General features: G+C 57.4%; 1 protein-coding gene across 1 annotated transcript; it reads left to right on the forward strand.

Annotated features, from left to right (window-relative positions):
- The first annotated feature begins 131 nt into the window (after window positions 1-131).
- PRDM12 (PR/SET domain 12) lies at window positions 132-14,543 on the forward strand. The gene is made up of 5 exons (XM_060608361.3): window positions 132-463; window positions 2,316-2,506; window positions 3,922-4,077; window positions 12,675-12,786; window positions 14,134-14,543. Exons 1-5 carry the CDS (start codon window positions 241-243, stop codon window positions 14,541-14,543), a joined length of 1,092 nt encoding a protein of 363 aa, XP_060464344.2. The 5' UTR covers window positions 132-240.
- The last annotated feature ends 6,583 nt before the right edge of the window (window positions 14,544-21,126 follow it).

Below are 21,126 nucleotides of genomic sequence, written 5' to 3' on the forward strand. Positions count from 1 at the left end.
GCCTCGCTCCCCCTCGTTCACTTTCCTCGCAGCCCGCCTCGCCTCCCGCTCCCTCCTGCGTCCTCCCCCTCCTCCTCCTCCTCCTCCTCCTCCTCCTCGTCCTCGTCCTCCCCCTGCTCCTCTTCCTTCTCCTCCTCCAGCACAGCCCTCCTCTCTCGCTCCTCCGCTCCCCTCTCACCCGCCGCATCCCCGCGTCGGCCCGGCCGTCCGTCCCCGGCGCCGGCGAGCCCCGGGCCGCCCATGATGGGCTCCGTGCTCCCGGCGGAGGCCCTGGTGCTCAAGACCGGGCTGAAGGCGCCGGGGCTGGCGCTGGCCGAGGTCATCACCTCCGACATCCTGCACAGCTTCCTGTACGGCCGCTGGCGCAACGTGCTGGGCGAGCAGCTCTTCGAGGACAAGAGCCACCACGCCAGCCCCAAGACGGCCTTCACCGCCGAGGTCCTGGCGCAGTCTTTCTCCGGCGGTGAGTCGCGCCGTCGAGGCCGGTCGCGTCCCCGCCTCCCGGCGGCCCCGGGTTCCCCTGCCTGGCGACGCCCGGGGCGCGGCCGGGACCAGGGGCGTCGCGGCCGCTCGCGCCAGCCTGGGCGCTGCAGGTGCTCCGTGGGCCTCAGTTTCCCGGAAGCCGAACCGGGGCGCGAGCGGCGAGGCCCGGGCGGGGCGGGGCGGGAAGCAGCCGCGTCGAGGCTGCGGGGCCCGGCGCCCCCAGGCTCTCCCCCCCCCCACCCCTGCCCGCCCCTCGCCCCTTTGAGCCGGCGGGTTCCCGGCATTTAAAGCCTTACTAGGCGTGTAATAGCAGTTGACTCAAAAAGAAGGGGTTTAAAATTCATTTAGTTAACTTGGGCTTGACCCGCGAAAGTTCCCACTTAAACCGAGAACTTTAAAAGGGGAGGGGGGGGGCTGGGGAGGGGGCGGGGGGCGGGCGGGCCGGGAGAGAAGGCCGCGGAGGGAGCGAGGGAGAGAGCGAGAGAGCGAGAAAAGTTTCTTTTCTTTAAGATGTCTCAAGGTCTTACTCCTCATTCATCAACCTGCAAACAATATCTTTCCCCGACGCTGGCATCTCTGCGCGTCGCCCTCTCTTCCCCCGTGACGATTTCTGTTCCTCTCTTAATTTACCGTGCAGACTAATTCCACTTCCATTCACGCTATGTCAACCACCTAATCCCCCCTCTTTGTAAGGGGAATTCCTCGGCCCCTTTTAAACAAGTCCCCTCCGCATTGAGCTACAATTTACTGCTACAGCATTCTTCCCGGGCTAATGAATTTAGAATTAGCAATTTCTTTCGAATGGAGCCGAATGAATGCTATCACTTTAACAGCGTGACAAATTGCCGGCCGCGCCGCAATGGACACCGTTTAACCCCCCCTTTCAGCCGGCCCGCTCGCCGGCTATTTTCCCAGGTAGCTTAGAGGGGAACCTTGTAAGACATGGAAAACGCCCCTGTGCGCCTGGCCGCCCCCACTCCGGCTGCCGGGCCCGGCCGGGGGGGACCCCTCCCCGGGGGGCTGGGGGCCTCCCGGCTCTTTCCCGCCCAGAGGGGCGACTTCAGGGCTCGCCTGGATCCGGGCGCCGCCCTTTCTGGCGCCCCGGATCCCCGGCGCGGAGGGGGACCCAGGCGGACCCCGGGTCACACGCAGCGCGCCGGAGGCGGCCCGCCGCAGCCCGAGTTTCTTTGCACCTTCCGCCGCCTCCCGCAGCCTGCGGTCTCTTTCCAGCGCTGTCGCCAGTCCGCCCCGAGGTGCGGGGCCTTCCGCACCCCGAAAAGCGTGAGAGCCCCTGGCCGCCTCCGGGGTCCTTCCACGCCGCCCTAGATTCCGTGCGGGGAGGCGCAGGGAGCGCTGAGTGCCGGGGCCGAAGGGCGGTCTCGTCTTGGCCACCGCCTCCTCCTGGGAGCTGGCCTCAGTTTACCCATTTGTAAACCCGCGCGCTGCGACGGGCACGGTAGTTCTTGAACTCTTCCAGGGTGGAGAGCAGGGAGGTTGTGGATGCTTTGAGAATTAGTGGAGAGACAAGAAAGAAAGAAAGAAAGAAAGAAAGAAAGAAAGAAAGAAAGAAAAGCGTCCCTAGAAATGAGCCCCAAAGCATCTCTTGCTTTGGAAGGTACGGAGGGTCCCCCGGTTGCAAAGGGAGGAGACTCCACCCTGCGCCCTCCACTCCTCCGCGCACACACACCCCAGTGACTTCTGCAGAGTCATTCCAGGGCGGGCCTGGGGTTGGTCTCGCCAGGCAGGACGGGCCTGGGTCCCTGGTGGGGAAGAGCCGGCCATCCCCTGCCTCAGGCTCTGACCGGGTCCCCCTGCCCCGGCGGCGGTCACAGAGGTGCAGAAGCTGTCCAGCCTGGTACTGCCGGTGGAGGTGATCATCGCGCAGAGTTCCATCCCCGGCGAGGGCCTTGGCATCTTCTCCAAGACGTGGATCAAGGCCGGCACCGAGATGGGCCCCTTCACCGGCCGCGTCATCGCCCCAGAGCATGTGGACATCTGCAAGAACAACAACCTTATGTGGGAGGTGGGTTCCAGCCGGGGGAGAGGGGCTCGGGCGGGATCCTGGAGTCAGGCAGACGCCGCTTGGTCCCTGGCGCCCCAGCGCTCCCTGAAGCCCGATCCTGCACCTGGATGCCTGAAGGAGCCTCCCCAAACCGCTCGCGGGAAGGCCATTGTTTGGAAAATCTGACCCTCCTCCCCCCCGGCCCACCCTTGGGACTGTTGTTGGCCCCAACTCGCAGAGGAGGGCACTGAGAGAGAGCAGGAGAGGCCGATGCTTGCCCAGGGTTTTGCCGACTGCTGGGAAGGGAACCGGAGGAAGCTGCAAGGAAAACCCCTCAGAGCCACCCGGCCTGGGTGTGAGGGTGGCCGGCATGGAGAACCACAGGAGCTGTGGGTTCTTCCTAGGAATGGGCTTCTCGGCCCAGGCAGAACGATGACAACTGGAAATGATCGGGGACAAACTGGTGTTGAGTCAGCTTTCCAGGTCAGGGGCCCACATTCCACCAGACTATCTCGGCAGCCCAATGAATTATTATTCCCATTTTACAGAAGGAAACTGAAGCCCAGAGAAGCTTCCATTCATCCCAGGCCCTCTGACCCTTCTCTCCTCCGCCAGGGAGGACAAAGCCACTCCCCCAAACAATTCCGCTTCCTGGGGCTCTGGCCGCAGCAGCTGCCGGGAGTTTGGGGGTTCGGAGCACCCTCTCCCTGATCTCATTCCCCCTCCCTCCATGGATCCACCCCCCAGCCCCCACCTCACCGTCCCTGGAGGAGCCCAATATGACACATCTTGCTTCCGGTCACAGGAGCAGGAGGAAGGGAACAGGGCGATGGTCCAGACGCCTCTCCTGACCTCACCTCCTCCCTCCCTGGAGGCCTGGGCCAGTAGTTACCGGTCCCATTTGTTGCTAGGTTAGCAAGCTGGGGTCCAGCTTGGTCTCTGACTATTCTTGGTAGGTCCCACAAGGGGGGTTAGGCCAGGCCAGGGTGTCACCGTGAGCCAGTCTTCCCTCTCGAGGCTCCCGTGTCCCCCCCTCTGAGGTCCTGGCTCCTCTGAGCTGCTTTGAGGAGCACCTCTGCATCCCCAGGGGGTTAGCTGGATACCACTTTGTCCAGTCAGTGATCCCTGGAGACCCTTCTCCTCTGGAGATGGGGAGCCCATGGCAGCAGGGGCCGTGGGGCCCGGGAGACCGACTCCCTGTTGGTCACTTCTAGCTGCCTGGCCTCCGGAAAGTCACTGCGCTGCTCCGAGCCTCCCTTTTCTCAGCTGGAAGACTGAGATGAGAGCTGCTTCCCCTTCCTGGGGCTGTTGCGAGCACGGGGAGAGAGAGTGTGTGTGTGTGTGTGTGTGTGTGTATCTGCCGGGCCTGGGCCCGGCCACAGGTGGCGCCTGCGACACAGCCTGCCTCACTCCGTCCCTCGTTTCCCTGCGGGCAGGTGTTCAACGAGGACGGCACGGTGCGCTATTTCATCGATGCCAGCCAGGAGGACCACCGGAGCTGGATGACCTATATCAAGTGTGCGCGTAACGAGCAGGAGCAGAACCTGGAGGTCGTCCAGATTGGCACCAGCATCTTCTACAAGGCCATTGAGGTGAGCGTGTGTCCTGTTGTGTAAGGAAGCGTGGGGCGGCCGGGAGAAGGTGTGCAGGCAGCCGCGTCGGTCCCGGGAACCGCAGGGGATGGAAGGGTGTTGCCTTCGGGCCCCGCTGGCCCTGCTCAGGCTGTACGACCGGGGCCCACGCATCGCGGTCCCTGGGAGCTCGAACTTCGTGGCAGGTTTCCTGCTGTGGATCAGAAAGGACAGAACTTTTGACTCGATGCCCTTGTGGATGTCACGAGCACCTCAGCGGTGAGGTCCTTGGATAGCTGCTTAGGGTGTCCTGGGGTCCAGAAGCCAAGAGATACAGAGAGCAAGACGCGGGAAGGCAGCCTGGGGAAAACATCTGGATGGGAGGGAGGGCACTGTGTCTGCGGCATTTTAGCTCCTTGTCCTGCTCGCGTGGGATGCTCGTGACATGTGGATCACGACTCTGGTCTCAGCTATCACGTATTGATCCCTTGCTGTGTAAGGCTTCTCCTAGGCTCTGTGTCTGCATCCTCGTTTATAATCCCTGTGCATTTAATCCACGAGGGAGGATTCCACGAGGAGGAAGCTGGGTCTCACTTGGTGGCAGACGACTCAGGAGCTCTTACCGAGCCTTGCGGGGGCAATGTTAGTGCGAATGCCCGTGTGGAGTGGAACTTCTTGGAGGCGAGAGAAAGGGAGAGAGAGCAGACACGTAAATATCACATCCCGTGGTTGGGGGTAGCTAAGCCGGGCCCAGGTCACGGGAAGGTTCGGGAGGATGGGAAAAGGAGGTGTTCCCAATAGGGAAACGCTTGGGCAGAGGCAGAAAAGCTGACGGTGTATGGGGAGGGGCTGACGGCGCAAAGCAAGCCAACTGGTGGCCGCCATGATGGCCATGCTGTCGGGACCCTCCTTGGACAGTGTCCCTTGGTGGGAAATTTGCTTACCATCTGGCCCCGGAGTGGAACAAGCTGTCTTCCTTCCCCATGGCAGATTGGTGGTAAGGGCTGTGTGTGTGTGTGGTGGGGGGGACAGCAGGGGGATGTTCCCCCCACACTTGTTTGGACCTCATTCTTCCACTCCGCTAGTGGAAGGGGGCAGTGTCCCTTAGGGTGGGGCTGGGCTTGGTTGAGTTTTGGAGGAGTCTGAAGGAGAATGATTTCCCTGTAGTCCATTTTCTCCCCGGGATTCGGAGCCCCAAGTCTTTCTAAGGCCTGAGGGGCACTGGGGCCTAGCAGCTTCTGGAACCGGGGTCCAGTTGTCCCTCCGTCACCAGGCTCCAGGAAATCTCCCAGAGATGACAGCAGGATGGTCTTTGCCTGGGTACTGGTGTGGCCGGGGAGTGGGTCCCAGCTGAAGGGTGGGCCCTGGTGGGGGGGGGGCCAGGAAGTGGAGGGGGACCAGGAGGGTGAAGCGAGGTGCAGTTTCTGGACTGGGGTTCAAGTGAGGGGGAGCAGCATGGGGCTGCGTGAAGGTAGGGCTGAAGGTGGCCTAAGGCCCAGGACAGAGGTGGCCGCTGTGACCATGTGGCTGGGCCACCACTCTGTGGGAACAAGGACCCCCTCCCCCCGCCACCGGCTGGCCTCAAATTGGCCTCGGGTGTGGCTGAGCCTCACTGCCAGCAGAGAGCACCCCTGCATCTTCACCCCTCCCACCCTCCCAGCCTCACTCGCACATCCTCCTCCTTGCGCACCGAGTCCCGGCCATCCCGCTACAGAAGAGACCGGGGACGCACACCCTTCGTGTTCCTCGCGTGCACACACATAACACGAGCACAGGTGCACACGCGCGTGCGCATGAGAGAAAATAGGAACGTTCACACGATTCGGGCCAAAGGACTCCCGGCTGGGACAGACTCGGGGGCCTCAGTCTCATCTCCCTGTGTGGGTGTCCCTGCCCAAGGCTCACCAGAGTCAGGAAACATCAATAGAAATTTCTACAGAAATTCCGAGTCAGAGGGCACAGTGGCTGAAGGGTATCTCCAGGGAGGAATCTGAATTTATAAGATAAAAAAAATAAAACCCTGCATTTCATCAGGATTTAAGGTGAGAGAAAAGGATAAGGGGAAGGAAATCGTATCACATATGATACCGTGAGCTAAACAGCAGCTGATTTGCCGTTAATGCTTACCCAGGGTTGGCAAGCCTACAGAGGGGACTGTTTGGGTGAGGGACAAGGAAACACAAAATGTCACTTTACTTTCATTTAAACTTTAAAAAAAAATGTTTATTTTTGAGAGCGAGAGAGCACATGAGCGCAGAAGCAGGGGAGGGGCAAAGAAAAAGAGGGAGACACAGAATCTGAAGCAGGTGCCAGGCTCCGAGCTGTCAGTACAGAGCCCGACGCGGGGCTCGAACTCACGAACCGGGAGATCATGACCTGAGCCGAAGTCGGACGCTCGACCCACTGAGCCACCCAGACGCCCCGCATTTTACTTTTAATAAATGAAGCTGGACACCTTCCTCGTGATGGCAGTCTTCTCAAACCATTGTGTGGCAACGTGAGATTCCACTTATGGGACCTGCACACCGCAGGTCTGGACGGGGGTGACCACCCACCGTGCCTCAGGGCGGAGGCCAGCGCTCCCTGGCCCTTCTAGGCTCCACCAGAAGAAATTGCTGCTCCCCCGGGCCACTCCCCGAAGCTTCTGGAATACGTGGGCCATTTGTTCTGTGCGTGTGTGTGAGTCGGCCGAGGAGCTGGGCCTTGGCCATGATCCATTGTCTTAATCTTTCTGTCAACTCAGAGCTGCTGTTTATTTTCCGTAACGGGAACCCATTACTTGCCCCCCAAAACGGGAAGGAACATCTTTCTGCAATAAACAGCATACACGGCGGCTGCCCTCGAAATCCCCACAAATGCAAAATAATAGCCCTCCAAATGGAGCTGGGGTTTCAAGGCCAGCCAGTCGGTGGAGAACCCCCAGGCGGGTTTGGCATCTGGCTGCTATTCTTGGGCCATTCTCCTCGTCGATTTGGCCACAGAAGCATTTACTGGAACGTCAGGTGCCTCAAATGACATTTCTAGAAAGCGCCGAGCACATAGCAAGTGACCACTCAGTGTTGAACAAGTAAGTCTTGCCGCAGGTGATGGGGGCCTGGATCTAAGGTCTGAGCAACTTTTTACGAATCGAGACCTTTCAGCTCTGTGAGATACTATCACTGTCCCCTGTCCCCGTCTTTTTTTTTTTTTTTTTAAGGTTTATTTATGTATTCTGAGAGAGACAGTGACAGTACGAGCAGGGGCGGGGCAGACAGAGAGGGAGACAGAGAATCCCAAGCAGGCTCCGGACTGCCAGCGCAGAGTCGGACGCGGGGCTCGAACCCACGAAATTGTAAGATCGTGACCTGAACCGAAACCAAGAGTCGGATGGATGATCCACTGACTGAGCCACCCAGGCGCCACTCACTGTCCCCGTTTTAATGATCATAAAACTAAAGTTCAAGGAGATCGCAGGAGGTTGGTGAGCTGTGATTTGAATCTAGGCCTGTCTGACCACCCCCCCCCCCCCCCCCCCGCCAGGGCAAAGCTGTTGGTCACCATGTCATGGGGCCTCCCTGGCCAATATGTATTTGTTGGAACTCTATTAATTGGTGTGTCAGGACATCTGTGGCACGATGGAAATTGATATTCGTCCAGATGACACGGAGATCCTTCTAGACGAGGGCTTTTGCGCCGCCCGGGGAAAGGGAGGGAGGGCCTCAGAGCCTCCTGGGAGCATGTTCAATAGTGCGACATAAATTTTTATTAGGAAAACAACCCCAAACCGGTCGGTTTCCACTTATAATAAAAATTCAGAAATGGGGCAGAACAAAACTTCTGGGCTGACAGGGAAGGTTAAGAAGCACAAGTTGAGAGGGGCGCCTGGGTGGCTCAGTCGGTTGAGCGTCCCGCTCTTGATTTGGGCTCAGGTCACGGTCCCAGGGTCATGGAATTGAGCCCCGTGTCAGGCTCTGCACTAAGCGCGGAGCCTGCTTAAGATTCTTTTTCTCTCTGCCCCTCTCCTCTACTTGCGCACTCTCTCTCTAAAATAAAATAAAATAAAAATTAAGAGCATGAGTGGAGCGATTATGTAATTTGTCAAGGAAAGACTCAGGCCCCGATATTCCCCCCAAGTCTTGGCAACGTAGATTTTATGGTACGCGACTCGGTTTCTTTGGGAATTATTTGCTTTTTTGTGTGTCCTGAGCCAGCGCCTAATGTCCAGAAAAGTGAATAAATAGCTGATTCTGGTTCTCCGGGCTCCAGTGGAGAGTCCCGCCAGGGCCACGCCAGAGTGTTGGCCATAAGACACCACGGAAGGATCTGGAAGGCCTGATGGGCACCGTGGCTGTTCTTTGCTCTCAGGCGGTCAGCTGCCGGGACCCTGGGAGTCTGTGGACAATGGTGCCAGGATCTCAGGGAGGAGGCTACGGGTCTGGTCTGAGGGTCTCCTTGTCTCCGTCTCTGGGGTTATTGCATGAGGGGTACCAGTGAGCAAGCGGGGACCAGATGTCCAGGTCAGGGGCTGCCGCTGGCTTCCCAGAGCTCGGGAAAGATCCTAGAGGCTCCACTTCTGACCTTCCCCAGTGCTGGTGGCTTCTCCAGATCTGGCAAGCTGTGTCGTTCCCAATTCCAGTAGATTCTTCTTCAGAGATTTTCTTTCTTTTATGTATGTATGTATATGTGTGTGTGTGTGTGTGTGTGTGTGTGTGTGTGTGTGTATGTATATAGCTTGAAAGTAATATTTGTTCATTGCTTTTCTAAAAATCCGCTATCTCTTCTAGAAAGCAGAATTCACTCTGCTCCTCACGAACCTTAAGTCAGCATGTTTTAATCGTCTCAAAATGACAAACCCTTCTGTGGAAAGAAGCGTAGAAAACTGGTGATGGTGGCTGGGCATCCAGGATGGGAGGGAGAGTTACTTGTCGTTATATACCCCCCCTTATGTGTTGACACGTTTTGGTCAATGTGTCTGCATCGTGGTTTCAATTTCTGAAATTAACTAGTAAGATTAATTTTCAGACGTTTAAAAAATGTGTTGGTAAATACACGCGTCACTCTATATCAAAAGTCGATATTGAAGCTCTTATTTAAAAAATAATATTCCTGGGGCGCCTGGTCGGCTCCGTCGGTTAAGTGTCTGACTCCTGATCTCGGCTCAGGTTGTGAGCTCACGGTTCATGAGTTCAAGCCCCACGTGGGGCTGTGCGCTGATGGCGTGGAGCCTGTTTGGGATTCTGTCTCTCCTTCTCCCTGCTCCTCCCCACCTTGTGCTCACTCTCAAAGTAAATAAATAAACTTCAAAAAAAATTTTTTTAAATAATATTCCAAACAACCATTTTTAAAATAATTTTTAAATGTTTATTTATTTTTGAGAGACAGAATACAGGCCAGGGAGGGGCAGAGAGAGAGGCAGACACAGAATCCGAAGCAGGCTCCAGGCTCCGAGCTGTCAGCACAGAACCCAACACGGGGCTCGAACCCACAGACTGTGAGATCATGACCTGAGCCAAAGCCCGATGCTCAACCGACTGAGTCGCCCAGGTGCCCCTCCAAACAACCATTTTGAATAATACTACTCAGAATCTGTGTAGTCCCAGATGTTCTTGGCTTCTGGTTCCTCACCATTGTTGTTGTCGCGTTCGTTTTAGATTTAATAACGATCGCTATTGTCTATTACAAGGAGAAGGCTGGTGTTGACTTAGATACTTGATTCCTACACTGAGAGTCTGGAGGTAGAGGCGAAGATCAGGGCAACATCCGCCGGGGGCTTGCTGAACTTCCCATGCACATCACTGCCCTCCCTGGGGGTGCCCCTGCCCCAGCCAAGCCGGAAGCAGTGGCCCGATCTCGGGCTCCCGTGCTTGGCGCACGCGGCCCCAGCCTGTGCTCTTGTCGGGTCACCGAAGGCAAAGCCACCAGTCATCCTGGGCTTTCACTGTGCCAGCGGCCGGAGCCACACTGCAGGCTCTGTGGGGACCACTGGGGGACCTGATGCTCCACGGAGCGCTGCCAGCTTCCTGAGAGGCTGGTGGGCTTGGGGAAAATTACAACAAGCGCTCCTGTGTCCGTCCACCTCGCCAAGGTTTATGTGCGGGGCTCCGCGGAGCCCTGACCCCGTGAGACCAGAGCAATGGTGCTGTCCCTGTTTTACAGTCGAGGAAACTGAGGCCCGGCGACGGAAGGCAAGCTGCCCGAGGTCACAGGCTCGGCAGCTAGGGAGCCCAGGTGGCCCCTGACAGCGTGACTTCAGGTCCTGAGTCAGAACCCTCTGCGGCAGTGTCTCCTGTTGGGACAGTCTGACGGGGAGCCTGTTGCTTTGGAACCATGATTCTGGAAACGGAAGCTAGGAGTCAGGACGGTGTCGGAGATGACTTGCGATCAGAGTGTCAGAGTTGGGGGACCTCAGGGCTCATGTTCCCCCACCCCCTCATTTGAGGAGACAAGCTTAGAGAGGCCAAGGGCTGGCCTAGGGTCACACAGGGACCAGATGGCGGAGGGCCCATCCACACCTTCCCTCAGAGAGCAGCCTTCGTCACAATGAACTGATCTTCAGTTGTTCTGGTTCCAACCTCGTCTTTTCTAGGGGGACTCACAAAACCTCTGTCTTCTCTGACCCCTTTCCGGCAGGGCCTCCACCGCTGTCCCACAGACTTCTGGGACAGCGGCCATGACTGTGAATGACCTTGAGGACTGTCCCTGTGGTGCCAAGTTCTAGTCTGCCTGCTTTCTTTGAGGCACCACCTAATTTTCCTGGGGTTCGGGGGCTGCACTTTCCATATTCAAACCCTGGCATCCTCTGCTTGGTTTCTGGTCACTCACTGACCCTGAGGGCTCGACGTGATGCCCCATGGGTGGGGGCGGGGAGGGGGAGCTGTTGGGAAGGGACCCGGGGACCCCGGGCTGAGTCTTAGGAGGACGCAGTGACGAGGCCCCTCACACACTTGCCCTCTCCCACTCCTCTCCTTTCAGATCGAGCAGAGCTGGCTGGTCTGAGGGTTGTCCTAGCTCTGACCGGGGGAAGGAAGCGGTGGTGGCCAGAAGGGTTCCGCCTGTGGTGGGGGTCTGCAGGCCAGAGCCCCACGGAAGGGGCGGGGCCTTCTCTGCAACCAGGGAGCCCGAGGGAGGGGGCTCCTATCCTTGCGTGATTCCAGATACCCCCAGATGGTTTCCGTGTGACCTTTGGTGCTGCAACTCCGTTCAGATGGTAGACGACCCGTGAGGCCAACAAACCACTTGCTGCCTGGGGGTGTCCAGCTTTCTCTGGGAAGGTCAGAGAGTGACCCACGGGCTGAATGCCAAAGTCAGCTCGGGGGGTGCAGGCTTGGGAGGGTGGGGCCCATCTCCTCTTTCCTTTGTCTCTCTCTCGCTCTAAGATTTCATTTTATTTTATTTTATTATTTTTTTATTTGGGAGAGCATGAGCAGGGGAGAGGGACAGAGGGAGAGAGAGAAAGGATCCCAAGCAGGCTCCACCCTGAGCACATAGCCCGATGCACAGGCTGATCCCACGACTAAAATCAAGAGTTGGACACTCACCCAACCGACTGAGTCACCCAGGCACCCCTTTTAAGATTTTATTGTTAAGTAATCTCTACACCCAACGTGGGACTCGAACTCACAACCCCGAGATCAAGAGTGGCGTGCTCCACTGACCGAGAAAGCCAGGCGCCCCATCTCTCTCATCTGTCTTAGTTGCTGGGGCCTGAAGATTCCCCGATTGGGAGGGGCTAACTGGCTGTCGCCAAAGGCCTGGCGGGCCCCTTGGGATGTCCCCCCTTTCCTCCGGAGTGTGGGGTTTATGGTTAGTGCCACGTCAGGCCTTCCACAGCCTCCCTGAACTGTCCAGGGCCTTCACCCCTTCCCTGGGGCAGGTCCCCGCCCCCCCACCCCCGCCCCGGGGAGTGGCCCTGTCATCATTTGTGAAGTTCTCTCCCATAGAAATGGATTTTAGGTCCATGTGCCCCAGTATTTCCTGAGGTGAGGGTGTTTCTCAATCGGAATGCTTCTTTTCTAGCATTTGCAGTGTGCAAGGAGTCCCGCAGAGACAGTGACAGGGACAGAAGCACGTGTGATGTGGTGCTGCCTTGTGGGCGCTTTGGATGAGAGGTGTTGTTGCCAGAACATTTTCAGACAAGATGCAACCAAGTCCCCTAGGGTGCCCCGCAGCCCACGCTCCTGGGGCACGCCTGCCTCAGCCCTGCAGACCTGAGGGCTGGCTGACTCTGGTTCCCCTCAGTAAGAAATGAAAAGTTTTCTGGCCTACCTTCTTCCGGAACTTCTGCTTGCTACAAGGCTTCGTTCTGTTGCTGCCAGTTCGGGAGCTCTTACGCGGCTGGGTGGCAGCTGTGTTCCCCGCAGCGGAGCCAGGACAGGGATGGCGAGAAGGCCTGGGCTGGGAGAGGGAAGCGGAGGGCCAGACGGAGCATCCCCCGGACGTCTATGTTTGTGCAGCTCGCTGGGGACGCCTACGGTGGCTTTCTCGGGGCTGACACTGGATCCACATCTCCATGGCAGGCAGAGGACAGCTGCCTCCTGGCTCCGGGGCAGGGAGAGCGGGGAGGGGGGATGTGCAGACACCCTGAGTCTCACACCTGGGACCGCTGTCTCCCTAACCCCATCCTGCTCTCTTCCCTGTAGATGATCCCTCCTGACCAGGAGCTGCTGGTGTGGTATGGAAACTCACACAACACGTTCCTGGGGATCCCTGGTGTGCCCGGACTAGAGGAGGAGCAGAAAAAGAACAAGCATGGTAAGTAGTCTCCATGAGGCCACGATGAACCCAGAATGAGAGAGTGAGCGTGTGTGTGTGTGTGTGTGTGTGTGTGTGTGTGTGTGCGCGCGCATGTCTTTGTGGCAGGGCGGCTCCTGGCCTCCAGGGATCCTGGTTCCACCTCCAGCAGTATTGAGCACAGGAGACTATTGGCCCAAGCAGGCCGATGCCCCTGGAGCTGCCCACCGCAGTCCCCGCATGAACGGCAGTGTGTTTCCTGGACAAAATAAATGATCTGGGGGCAGGTTCCGTGGGGAGACACCAGAGAGGCAGAGGGTGTAGCGGAAGGAGCAAGGGGCCCAGCAGCGGGAGCCTGGATTGAGATCCAGCTCTGCCTCACCATCTTGCCTTAGTTTCTCCATCTGTGAAGGCAAGATGTTGGGCGAGATGATCTTTAAACTGCCTTCCAGCTCTGGCGATGTACGTGCCCCTCTGTCCCCGGTGCAGGGCCTGGGGCAGGTGCTTGGTATAAACATGTTGATTGAAGGTGGGGCAGAGTGTGCCTTGCCTCCGTGGGTTGTGGGGGGACACTGGTCATCACGATAGAGACCACTTGCACAAGACCTATTTCATGCCAAGTTTATCGAGCTAAACCCTTTACGGGTTATCATCCCACTTGGGTCCTCATAAAGCCCTCGCGAAATTTGGTCGTCTTTAATTTGAGAGGACAAAGCTGAGACCCTGCGCTCCGGCTAATGTGTTACAAACACTAATTTCTCTGATCCTTACAGCAGCTTCTGGGGCTGATGCTGTTATTACTTCCATCTCAGCACTGAGAAAAATGAGGCGCAGTTCCCTGGTACATAACAGGCACCCAGGAAATATCTGTGGGATGAATAAATGGTATTTGGGGGGGCCTTTTATGGAAGACAGTCATTTATAGAAGGCTACTTTGAGCCACGTACTTCCCATATACAGGCTAAGGGAGGTAAAGTGCAGCTTTTTGTGATCATCTGGCCAAGTTGTGCATAGCCCCATGAGGTCGTAGTAGGTCCCCGTTTTACAGATGGGAACGTTGAGGTTTCGGAGGCCAAGTCACTAAGGCCTCGAGGTCTCAGCACAGTCTGGATCCAACTCCTATCTGACCCCAAGCCAGGCTCCCTGACGCCCCTCTCATCCCGCCCACCGGTCTGCTCGGGACCCCGCACCCGCCCGGCCCGGGTCCATCCGAGGCGGGGCCGGGAGGAGGGCGCGCGTGGCGGGGGGTGCGCGCGTGCCGGGCCGCGGCGGCGCGGGTCGTAACGAGCCTGCTCTCTCCCCCCCCCTCCCCCGCCCTCTCCCCGCCTGCTCCCCCCCCCCCCCCCGGGGCCCCGCCCGCGCGGCCAGAGGACTTCCACCCGGCGGACTCGGCGGCGGGTACCGCGGGCCGCATGCGCTGTGTCATCTGCCACCGCGGCTTCAACTCGCGCAGCAACCTGCGCTCGCACATGCGCATCCACACGCTGGACAAGCCCTTCGTGTGCCGCTTCTGCAACCGCCGCTTCAGCCAGTCGTCCACTCTGCGCAACCACGTGCGCCTGCACACGGGCGAGCGCCCCTACAAGTGCCAGGTGTGCCAGAGCGCCTACTCGCAGCTGGCCGGCCTGCGCGCCCACCAGAAGAGCGCGCGCCACCGGCCGCCCAGCGCCGCGCTGCAGGCGCACTCGCCCGCGCTGCCCGCGCCGCACGCGCACGCGCCCGCGCTCGCGGCCGCCGCCGCCGCGGCCGCGCACCACCTGCCGGCCATGGTGCTGTGAGCGCCGCGCCCGCGCCCGCGCCCGCCGCGCCCGCGCCCGCGCCCGCCGCGCCCGCGCGCCCCGCCTCCCGCCCGCGCGGCGCGGGCCGGGACTGCGCGCTCACTCCTGACTTGACCCCGCCCCCCCCCCCCCCCCCCCGATCCGGCCAGAGGTGCCCCGCGCGGTAGGTGCGCCCCGGAAGTGACCCCCTAGGCAAACAGTCTTCGTTCAGTCTCGCAGGTGAGGACACTGACGGGCGGCTGATCGGCCTCCTCCTCCTCCTCCTCCTCCTCCTCCTCCTCCTCCTCCTCCTCCCCCCCCCCGGGGGTCCCCACGCCCGTCCTCGCCCCCGAGGCCTCTCCCCGCTGCCGTCGAGCCGGCCGCCCGGGCTGGCATCCCTCGGGGGTGGCGGGGCCTCAGCGGGGACGGGGAGCTCGGGAGTGGGGGGAGGACGACCGCCCCGGGCCTGAGGGCGGGGGTGCGGGCCGGTGCGCGCACCGCACCTCCGGCTGCCTCTGGGGACTGGTGCCCCCGCAGGGTCGGGAGTCACGGACACGACCTTGCGAGTTGGGGGCTGGCGGGGCTCGGGGGCAGCCGGAAGAGACCTGAAACCTGCTCCTCCCTCGTGGGCGGGCCCTTCTCTTCTTCTGGCCACCTTAGTCCCAAAGCCGGCTCCCGGGGAGGGACCGAAGCACCAATACCGTGCGTGTGCCGGGCAGGCTGAGCGCGAGGGCAAACGGAAATCCACCGGAGGACCCGGGCAAGGCCCTCCTCCTCTTTGGGCCCCGGTTTACCCCTTACCGATCTGTAAAATGGGAGAGTTGGAGCCATGCCTCCTCTCCTTCATGTCTGATTTATGTTTGGTAAGAGGAAGATTCCCTTCCTCTTCTGGCTACACGCCTGCGGGAGGAGGGCAAGACTGGCTTCTCCGCCGGCAAAGAACTTCCAAACAGTGCGGGATCCCGGGGCGTGGGGGCGGCGGGGTGCGGGGTGGGGGTTCGCCCCTTCCACCCGCACCCTCCTTGCCTCCTCCCGAGTCTCCCCAAACTCTGGCCGAGGGCGCCCTCTGGTGTCGCCTGTCCCACCTTGCAGTCCTTTACCAGAATTCCCTAGGGCGTTTTGTAAACTAAAGAAACTATAATAGTAATGAAAAGTATAAAATGTATAGAGTTTTCAAGAAACTGTGTTCTACTTCCAGAAAATGGTCACTTTAACTTTGTAAATATTTATCTAAAAGGATATTTACGAAACTGTGATATATATTATTTGATTGTATATGTACAACTGTAAATACATTTGTACCTCTCTTGTATTCTAAAATAAAAATTACTTGGAACATTTATCACTTAGCATCTGAAGGGGTCGACACGTTTGTCCGCAGGAAAAGGAAATATGGAAGGGGCCTAGCAACTGGAGAGGGGGTGGGAAGAAGGGTTATTTCACTGCTTTTGAAGGTCACCATTGTGCCCTCCCCAAGGAAAATTCTGTCACAACCGGGGTGTCATCTCCTAAAGAGAAGGCCACAATTCAAAGCAACCGGGAACCTCCGACGGGGCCGAGCATATTCTTTGTGGTTCCCAGCGCTGACTCTCAGATATTGGTGTCCCACTTTGTTACTTGCCCAAAATCTTTACTCACTTTTTCCCCCCCATTTTGTGAACAAGTTGAAAGAATTCAAACAGCCAGTGCGGGTGGACCCAGATGGCCACCAAGTGCCCTCCCAGTGCCTAGAATTTCCGAAAGCTTTGGGCACCCATTTCCAGACCCTCCCTGAGGAAGACGAAAGGGCAGGAAGGCCATAGTGCAGGGCCAGGCCCTGGTTCTCCTCTCCAGCACCTCCCGGCCAGGAGGACGTGTGCACACTGGGGAGTGTGAGTTCACACCTGTAATGCAGCTCGTGCAAGCCAAGGGTCATGCTTCCAAGCCACTGGCATCCCACAGGGATACTTCTGTGCATCCTCATAAAGCCATGCATGTGTACATGGGCACACACACACATACCTGAAGGCACTTGAATTCACCCCTTTTTAAAATGTTTTTATTTACTTTTGAGAGAGAGAGAGAGAACAGAAGGGCAGACAGAGCAGGAGAGAGAGAATTCCAAGCAGGTTCCACACTGTCAGCGTGGAGCCCCAATGCGGGGCCCCAACCCATGAACCATGAGATCATGACCTGAGCTGAAATCAAGTCGGACACTCAACCAACTGAGCCACCCAGGCGCCCCTGAATTCACACTTTAAAAAAAAATTTTTTTTTTTTAGCGTTTACTTATTTTTGGGAGACAGAGTGCGAATGGGGGAGGTGCAGAGAGAGAGGGAGACGCAGAATCCGAAACAGGCTCCAGGCTCCGAGCCGTCAGCACAGAGCCCGACGCGGGGCTCGAACCCCATGATCGTGAGATCATGACCTGAGCTGAAGTCAGACGCTTAACCGACTGAGCCACCCAGGCGCCCCTTGAATTCACACTTTTATCTTTAGGCCATCCCCATTGGGAGTTTCGGGTACTCCGAAAGACTCCATACTCTGGGGGACTGGTCTTGTATCCTGGTAGATGGGGGCATGGGTAGGGACGTACATCCCATCTGGGGTGTCCTCCCATCGGCTAAATGGGGAAAGTCACCCTTGGTACTCCTCTCCCCCTGTCACCAACCTCGCCTCTCCTTTGAAACCTCACCGCCAAACTTCTGATCCTTCCAGTGGCCCCCGGTATTACCCTCCTCCCGCTGTAGGCCCCAGAGACCTCGTTTTCACGAAAAAAAGCTGAATCCCCTTTCCTGTGGATGCTGATGCAGTTAAACACCCTCCTGACCCATATGCCATGCCTCCCAGAGAGTAATGTTGGCTTCCCAAAGAAGGAGCGTGGGAAGTCAGACCTCAGAGAAGTCAGTGGTGCCTTCGATCAAAAATCGATATCACTCCCTATGGACAATTAATTCCCTTCTGTGAAGTCCCTGCTTCAGATAGATCCCAGGGTCCACAGCCCCGGCTCCAGAACCCACCTGGTGGCAGCAGGCTGTAATTGCAGACTAAAGCACATTTGCTACGCCTGCTGCTGACCTTGTACTGAATGAAATGTGCTGGCATTTCCAGGAGGCGCCTCAGGCCCCTTTCCACAGAGTGCACACCCCATCCTCCCGGCAAAGCCTGCAAACAAAGCCACAGAAATTTCTGGCCTTAGGGATCTAAATGCATTTATTCTGGGAATCCTCCCACGAAGCTGATGTTCTTTTTTTTCCCTCCGTGATGCTCTATTAATATTCATTTGATGCAGGAGAAAACTGAGCTATGAGAAGTCGTTTGCCCATATCACCCAGCCACGACTGGCAGAGCACGTTTCACCAGGGCGGCTGACCCTAGAAACCATGCTCATGAGGACCAGTAGGCCAACCGCTGCCCAGGCAACCCATGGAGTCAGTCCAAAGGGCTTTCTGTTTATCCCACAGGGATGCAGTGTAGACCAGCACTGTATATGGACCTCGTGTCCTTCAACCTTGCAGAACCCGCTTACTCATTTTACGCTTTTTTGTAGATTCCTTAGGACTACTATTTACACGATCGTGTTGTCTACGAGTAAAGACAGTTTTACTTCTTTCTTTGCAACCAAGATGCCCTTTCTGTCTTTTTCTCATCTTGTTGCATGGTTCAGGAACTCCAGGAGTAGAGGGCTCTAGATAGAGGCCACCCAGCCTGGGTTTGAAACCCTGCTCCTCCCTTCACTAGCTGTATGACCTAGGGCAAGTCAATTAGTGTCTCTGTGTCTCAGTTTCCTCAAATGGAAAAGGATGTCGTGAGGATTCAGTGGGATGATGCAGGTAAATGAGTGAGGCTTGGTACCCGGCACAGAGTAAGGGCTCAATAAACGGAAGTTGTTGGAGCGCCTGGGTGGCTCAGTCGGTTAAGCATCCGACTTTGGCTCAGGTCATGATCTCACGGTTTGTGAGTTTGAGCCCCGCGTCGGGCTCTGTGCTGTCAGCCTGGAGCCCGCTCCAGGTCCTCTGTCCCTTTCTCTCTCTCTCAAAAAGAAATATTAAAAAATTTAAAAAATAAACAAATAAACGGAAGCTGTTGTTAATACAGGGATGCCTTTGCTGGGTGAGAAGGGTTGTGGCTCCTTTGGGCATCCTGCAGAGGGCATCTGAGACAGCTGTCCACGCACTCTACTCCTACCCTTTGCTATGTCCATTGTCCTTGGATATCTTGAAACGGGAACAAGTCCTGTCCTGAAGTTGCAGCTGCCTTCCCGCCTCAGAGCTGGCTTGCTGGGATGCGTGTCTGTGGAAAGTGGCGAAAGTTATGGATGGCGGACAGTTAACACCCCTTCTGACTGCTTCCTGCAGCGTGGCTGCCTTGGGGAAGTCACACTTCTTGCACGTGGGCTCAGGGCTTCAAAGACAAGGGCTCCAAGAGAACCCTTGGCAGCTGCAGGGTCTATTCCGACCCATCCCCAGAGGGACACAGAGGCACTGACGACATACGCTGTCAGTCTGAGCAGTCTCAAGCCTGCCCAGATACAAGGGGGCAGAAGAAGCATCGAAAAATTCGTGGACGTGCTTAGCGCCACGGAGGGGCGCCAGGGTGGCTCAGTCGGTTAGGCTTCCGACCCTTAGTTTCAGCTCAGGTCATGCTGTCTCTCGGTTTCGTGAGTTCGAGCCCCGCGACGGGTTCTGCGGAGGCTGCTTGGGATTCTCTCCCTCTCTCTCTATCTCCCCGCCCCCACTCAAGCTGTCTCTCTCTCCCTCCCTCTCAAAATAAATTAATACGTTAAAAAAAAAAAAAAAAAAAGGAAACCGCTGCAGACATTGAGGCTGTTTCTGACGTTTTCAGGAGAAGTGATACTTCGATGAGCATCCTTGTGCAGAAATCTTTGTGCGCATCTCTGACCAGAAAGTTTCTGCGGTTGCTTTTCCCGTTGCAATAGAACACAGGGTGAAGCCCCGGGGGGTGGCCAGTGGGCTCCAGGCCAGAGTCCCTGCTGCCTCTGCTGTCACATTCTTCAAGATGTCCTTGTTGGTGGCTTCACTTTCACTTCACCTGGGCCCTCGACGCAACTGGCACAAGTGTCCAACGCTTCTTTTCTGGGCTCAAATCCCAGCCCCGCTCCCCCCTGAACTCCCGACTGAGCGCCTCGATGGCTGGGGCAGCCACGCAGCTGGCTCCGTAGCCCCTGCCACGCGCTGCGGTGCTGGTAACAGCCAGTGCTTGCTGGATACGTTTATTCGCTTCCACAGCAAATATTTATTGCATGCTATTCTAGGGGCGCGCGGGATTGGTTTTAATCGGGCACAGCAAGACACGCAAACAAGGAAGCGACTGTCACGAAGGAAGAAGCTTGCTATTCTCACAATTCCCCGGAACCCGGAGGCAGGGCACAGTCCACAGGGGTGGATCAGGAGGCAGAGGAAGCAAGGAGAAGATGTGGGAAGGAGCCTTTACTCCAGCTTCCAGGGAAAGGGATGGGTGTGGCAGGACAGGCAGGCTTGGGGGGGGGGGGTGGTTTGAATATTTTCAGCGGGCTCTGGGGACATAGAGCCTGTCCCTACTCGTCTGGTACCTGATCCTGGGGTATAGGGCAGGTGGGTAGTGGCCCAGAGTGAGCCCTGGAAAGGAGGTGATTGAGAGGTTGGGCTCTGGATTGGTCGGTTTACATTTAAAAGGCACACCCTTGGGGCACTATCTCTAGGCGACGGCTAACCTTGGGAGGGGCCTCAGTTCCAAGCACTGATACACAGTGAACAAAACCTCAAGTCCTTGGTTCTGGTTCTGGGAGTACTCACATTCTAGGGGAGGAAGTCTGCAGTAAACAAACGAGGATATGCAGTGACCAGAAATGAGACAAGGAATCGAGTGATAAAAAGGCGACAGAGCATTATTCCAGATAAGGTGGTCAGGGAAGACTTCTCTGAGGAGGTGATATTTGAACTGAGGTCTGAATGAGGAGAAGCAGCCAGTCACACAAAGACTGAAGGGAAGAGAATTCCACGCAGGGAGCACCCAAAGCACACCGGGCTCGGCAGGGCCACCAGTGTGGTGGGTGTAGAACTCAGATGAGACCAGCACGTCTGGCCGCACTGGAGTGAGTAAGGGAGCGGGATGGGAGGAGGGCAGGGGGGGTTGGGGGTCAGAGACAGTCAGGGCCCAGGGAAGATGAGTTTGGATTTTATTCTTGGTGTAAAGGGAAGCTGCCAGAAGTATTCTGAGCAGGCAAGTGGGTTAACCTGATGTGTTTTTTTCTTTTCTTTTAAAATTAAAAAAAATAATTATTTATTTTTGAGAGAGAGACAGGGTGTGAGGGGCAGAGAGAGAGAGAGAGAGAGAGAGAGAGACAGAGCATCCAAAGCAGGCTCCAGGCTCTGAGCTGTGTGCACAGAGCCCAACGCGGGGCTCGAACCCACAAACCGTGAGATCATGACCTGAGCTGAAGTCGGACGCTTAACCGACAGAACCACCTGGGCGCCCCTAACCCGGTGCGCTTTTAAAAGCTCGCTCTGGCTGGTCACGATCTCGCGGTCTGTGAGTTCGAGCCCCGCGTCAGGCTCTGGGCTGATGGCTCGGAGCCTGGAGCCTGTTTCCGATTCTGTGTCTCCCTCTCTCTCTGCCCCTCCCC

The sequence above is a fragment of the Panthera onca genome, chromosome D4, assembly GCF_046562875.1.
Source record: "Panthera onca isolate mPanOnc1 chromosome D4, mPanOnc1 haplotype 2, whole genome shotgun sequence".
NCBI lineage: Eukaryota > Metazoa > Chordata > Mammalia > Carnivora > Felidae > Panthera > Panthera onca.

Coding starts and splice junctions, on each gene's coding strand:
- PRDM12 (XM_060608361.3), top strand. CDS start 241: ATGATGGGCTCCGTGCTCCCGGCGGAGGCCCTGGTGCTCAAGACCGGG. Junction 464..2,315: donor GGCGCAGTCTTTCTCCGGCG/GTGAGTCGCGCC, acceptor CGGCGGTCACAG/AGGTGCAGAAGCTGTCCAGC. Junction 2,507..3,921: donor ACAACAACCTTATGTGGGAG/GTGGGTTCCAGC, acceptor CCCTGCGGGCAG/GTGTTCAACGAGGACGGCAC.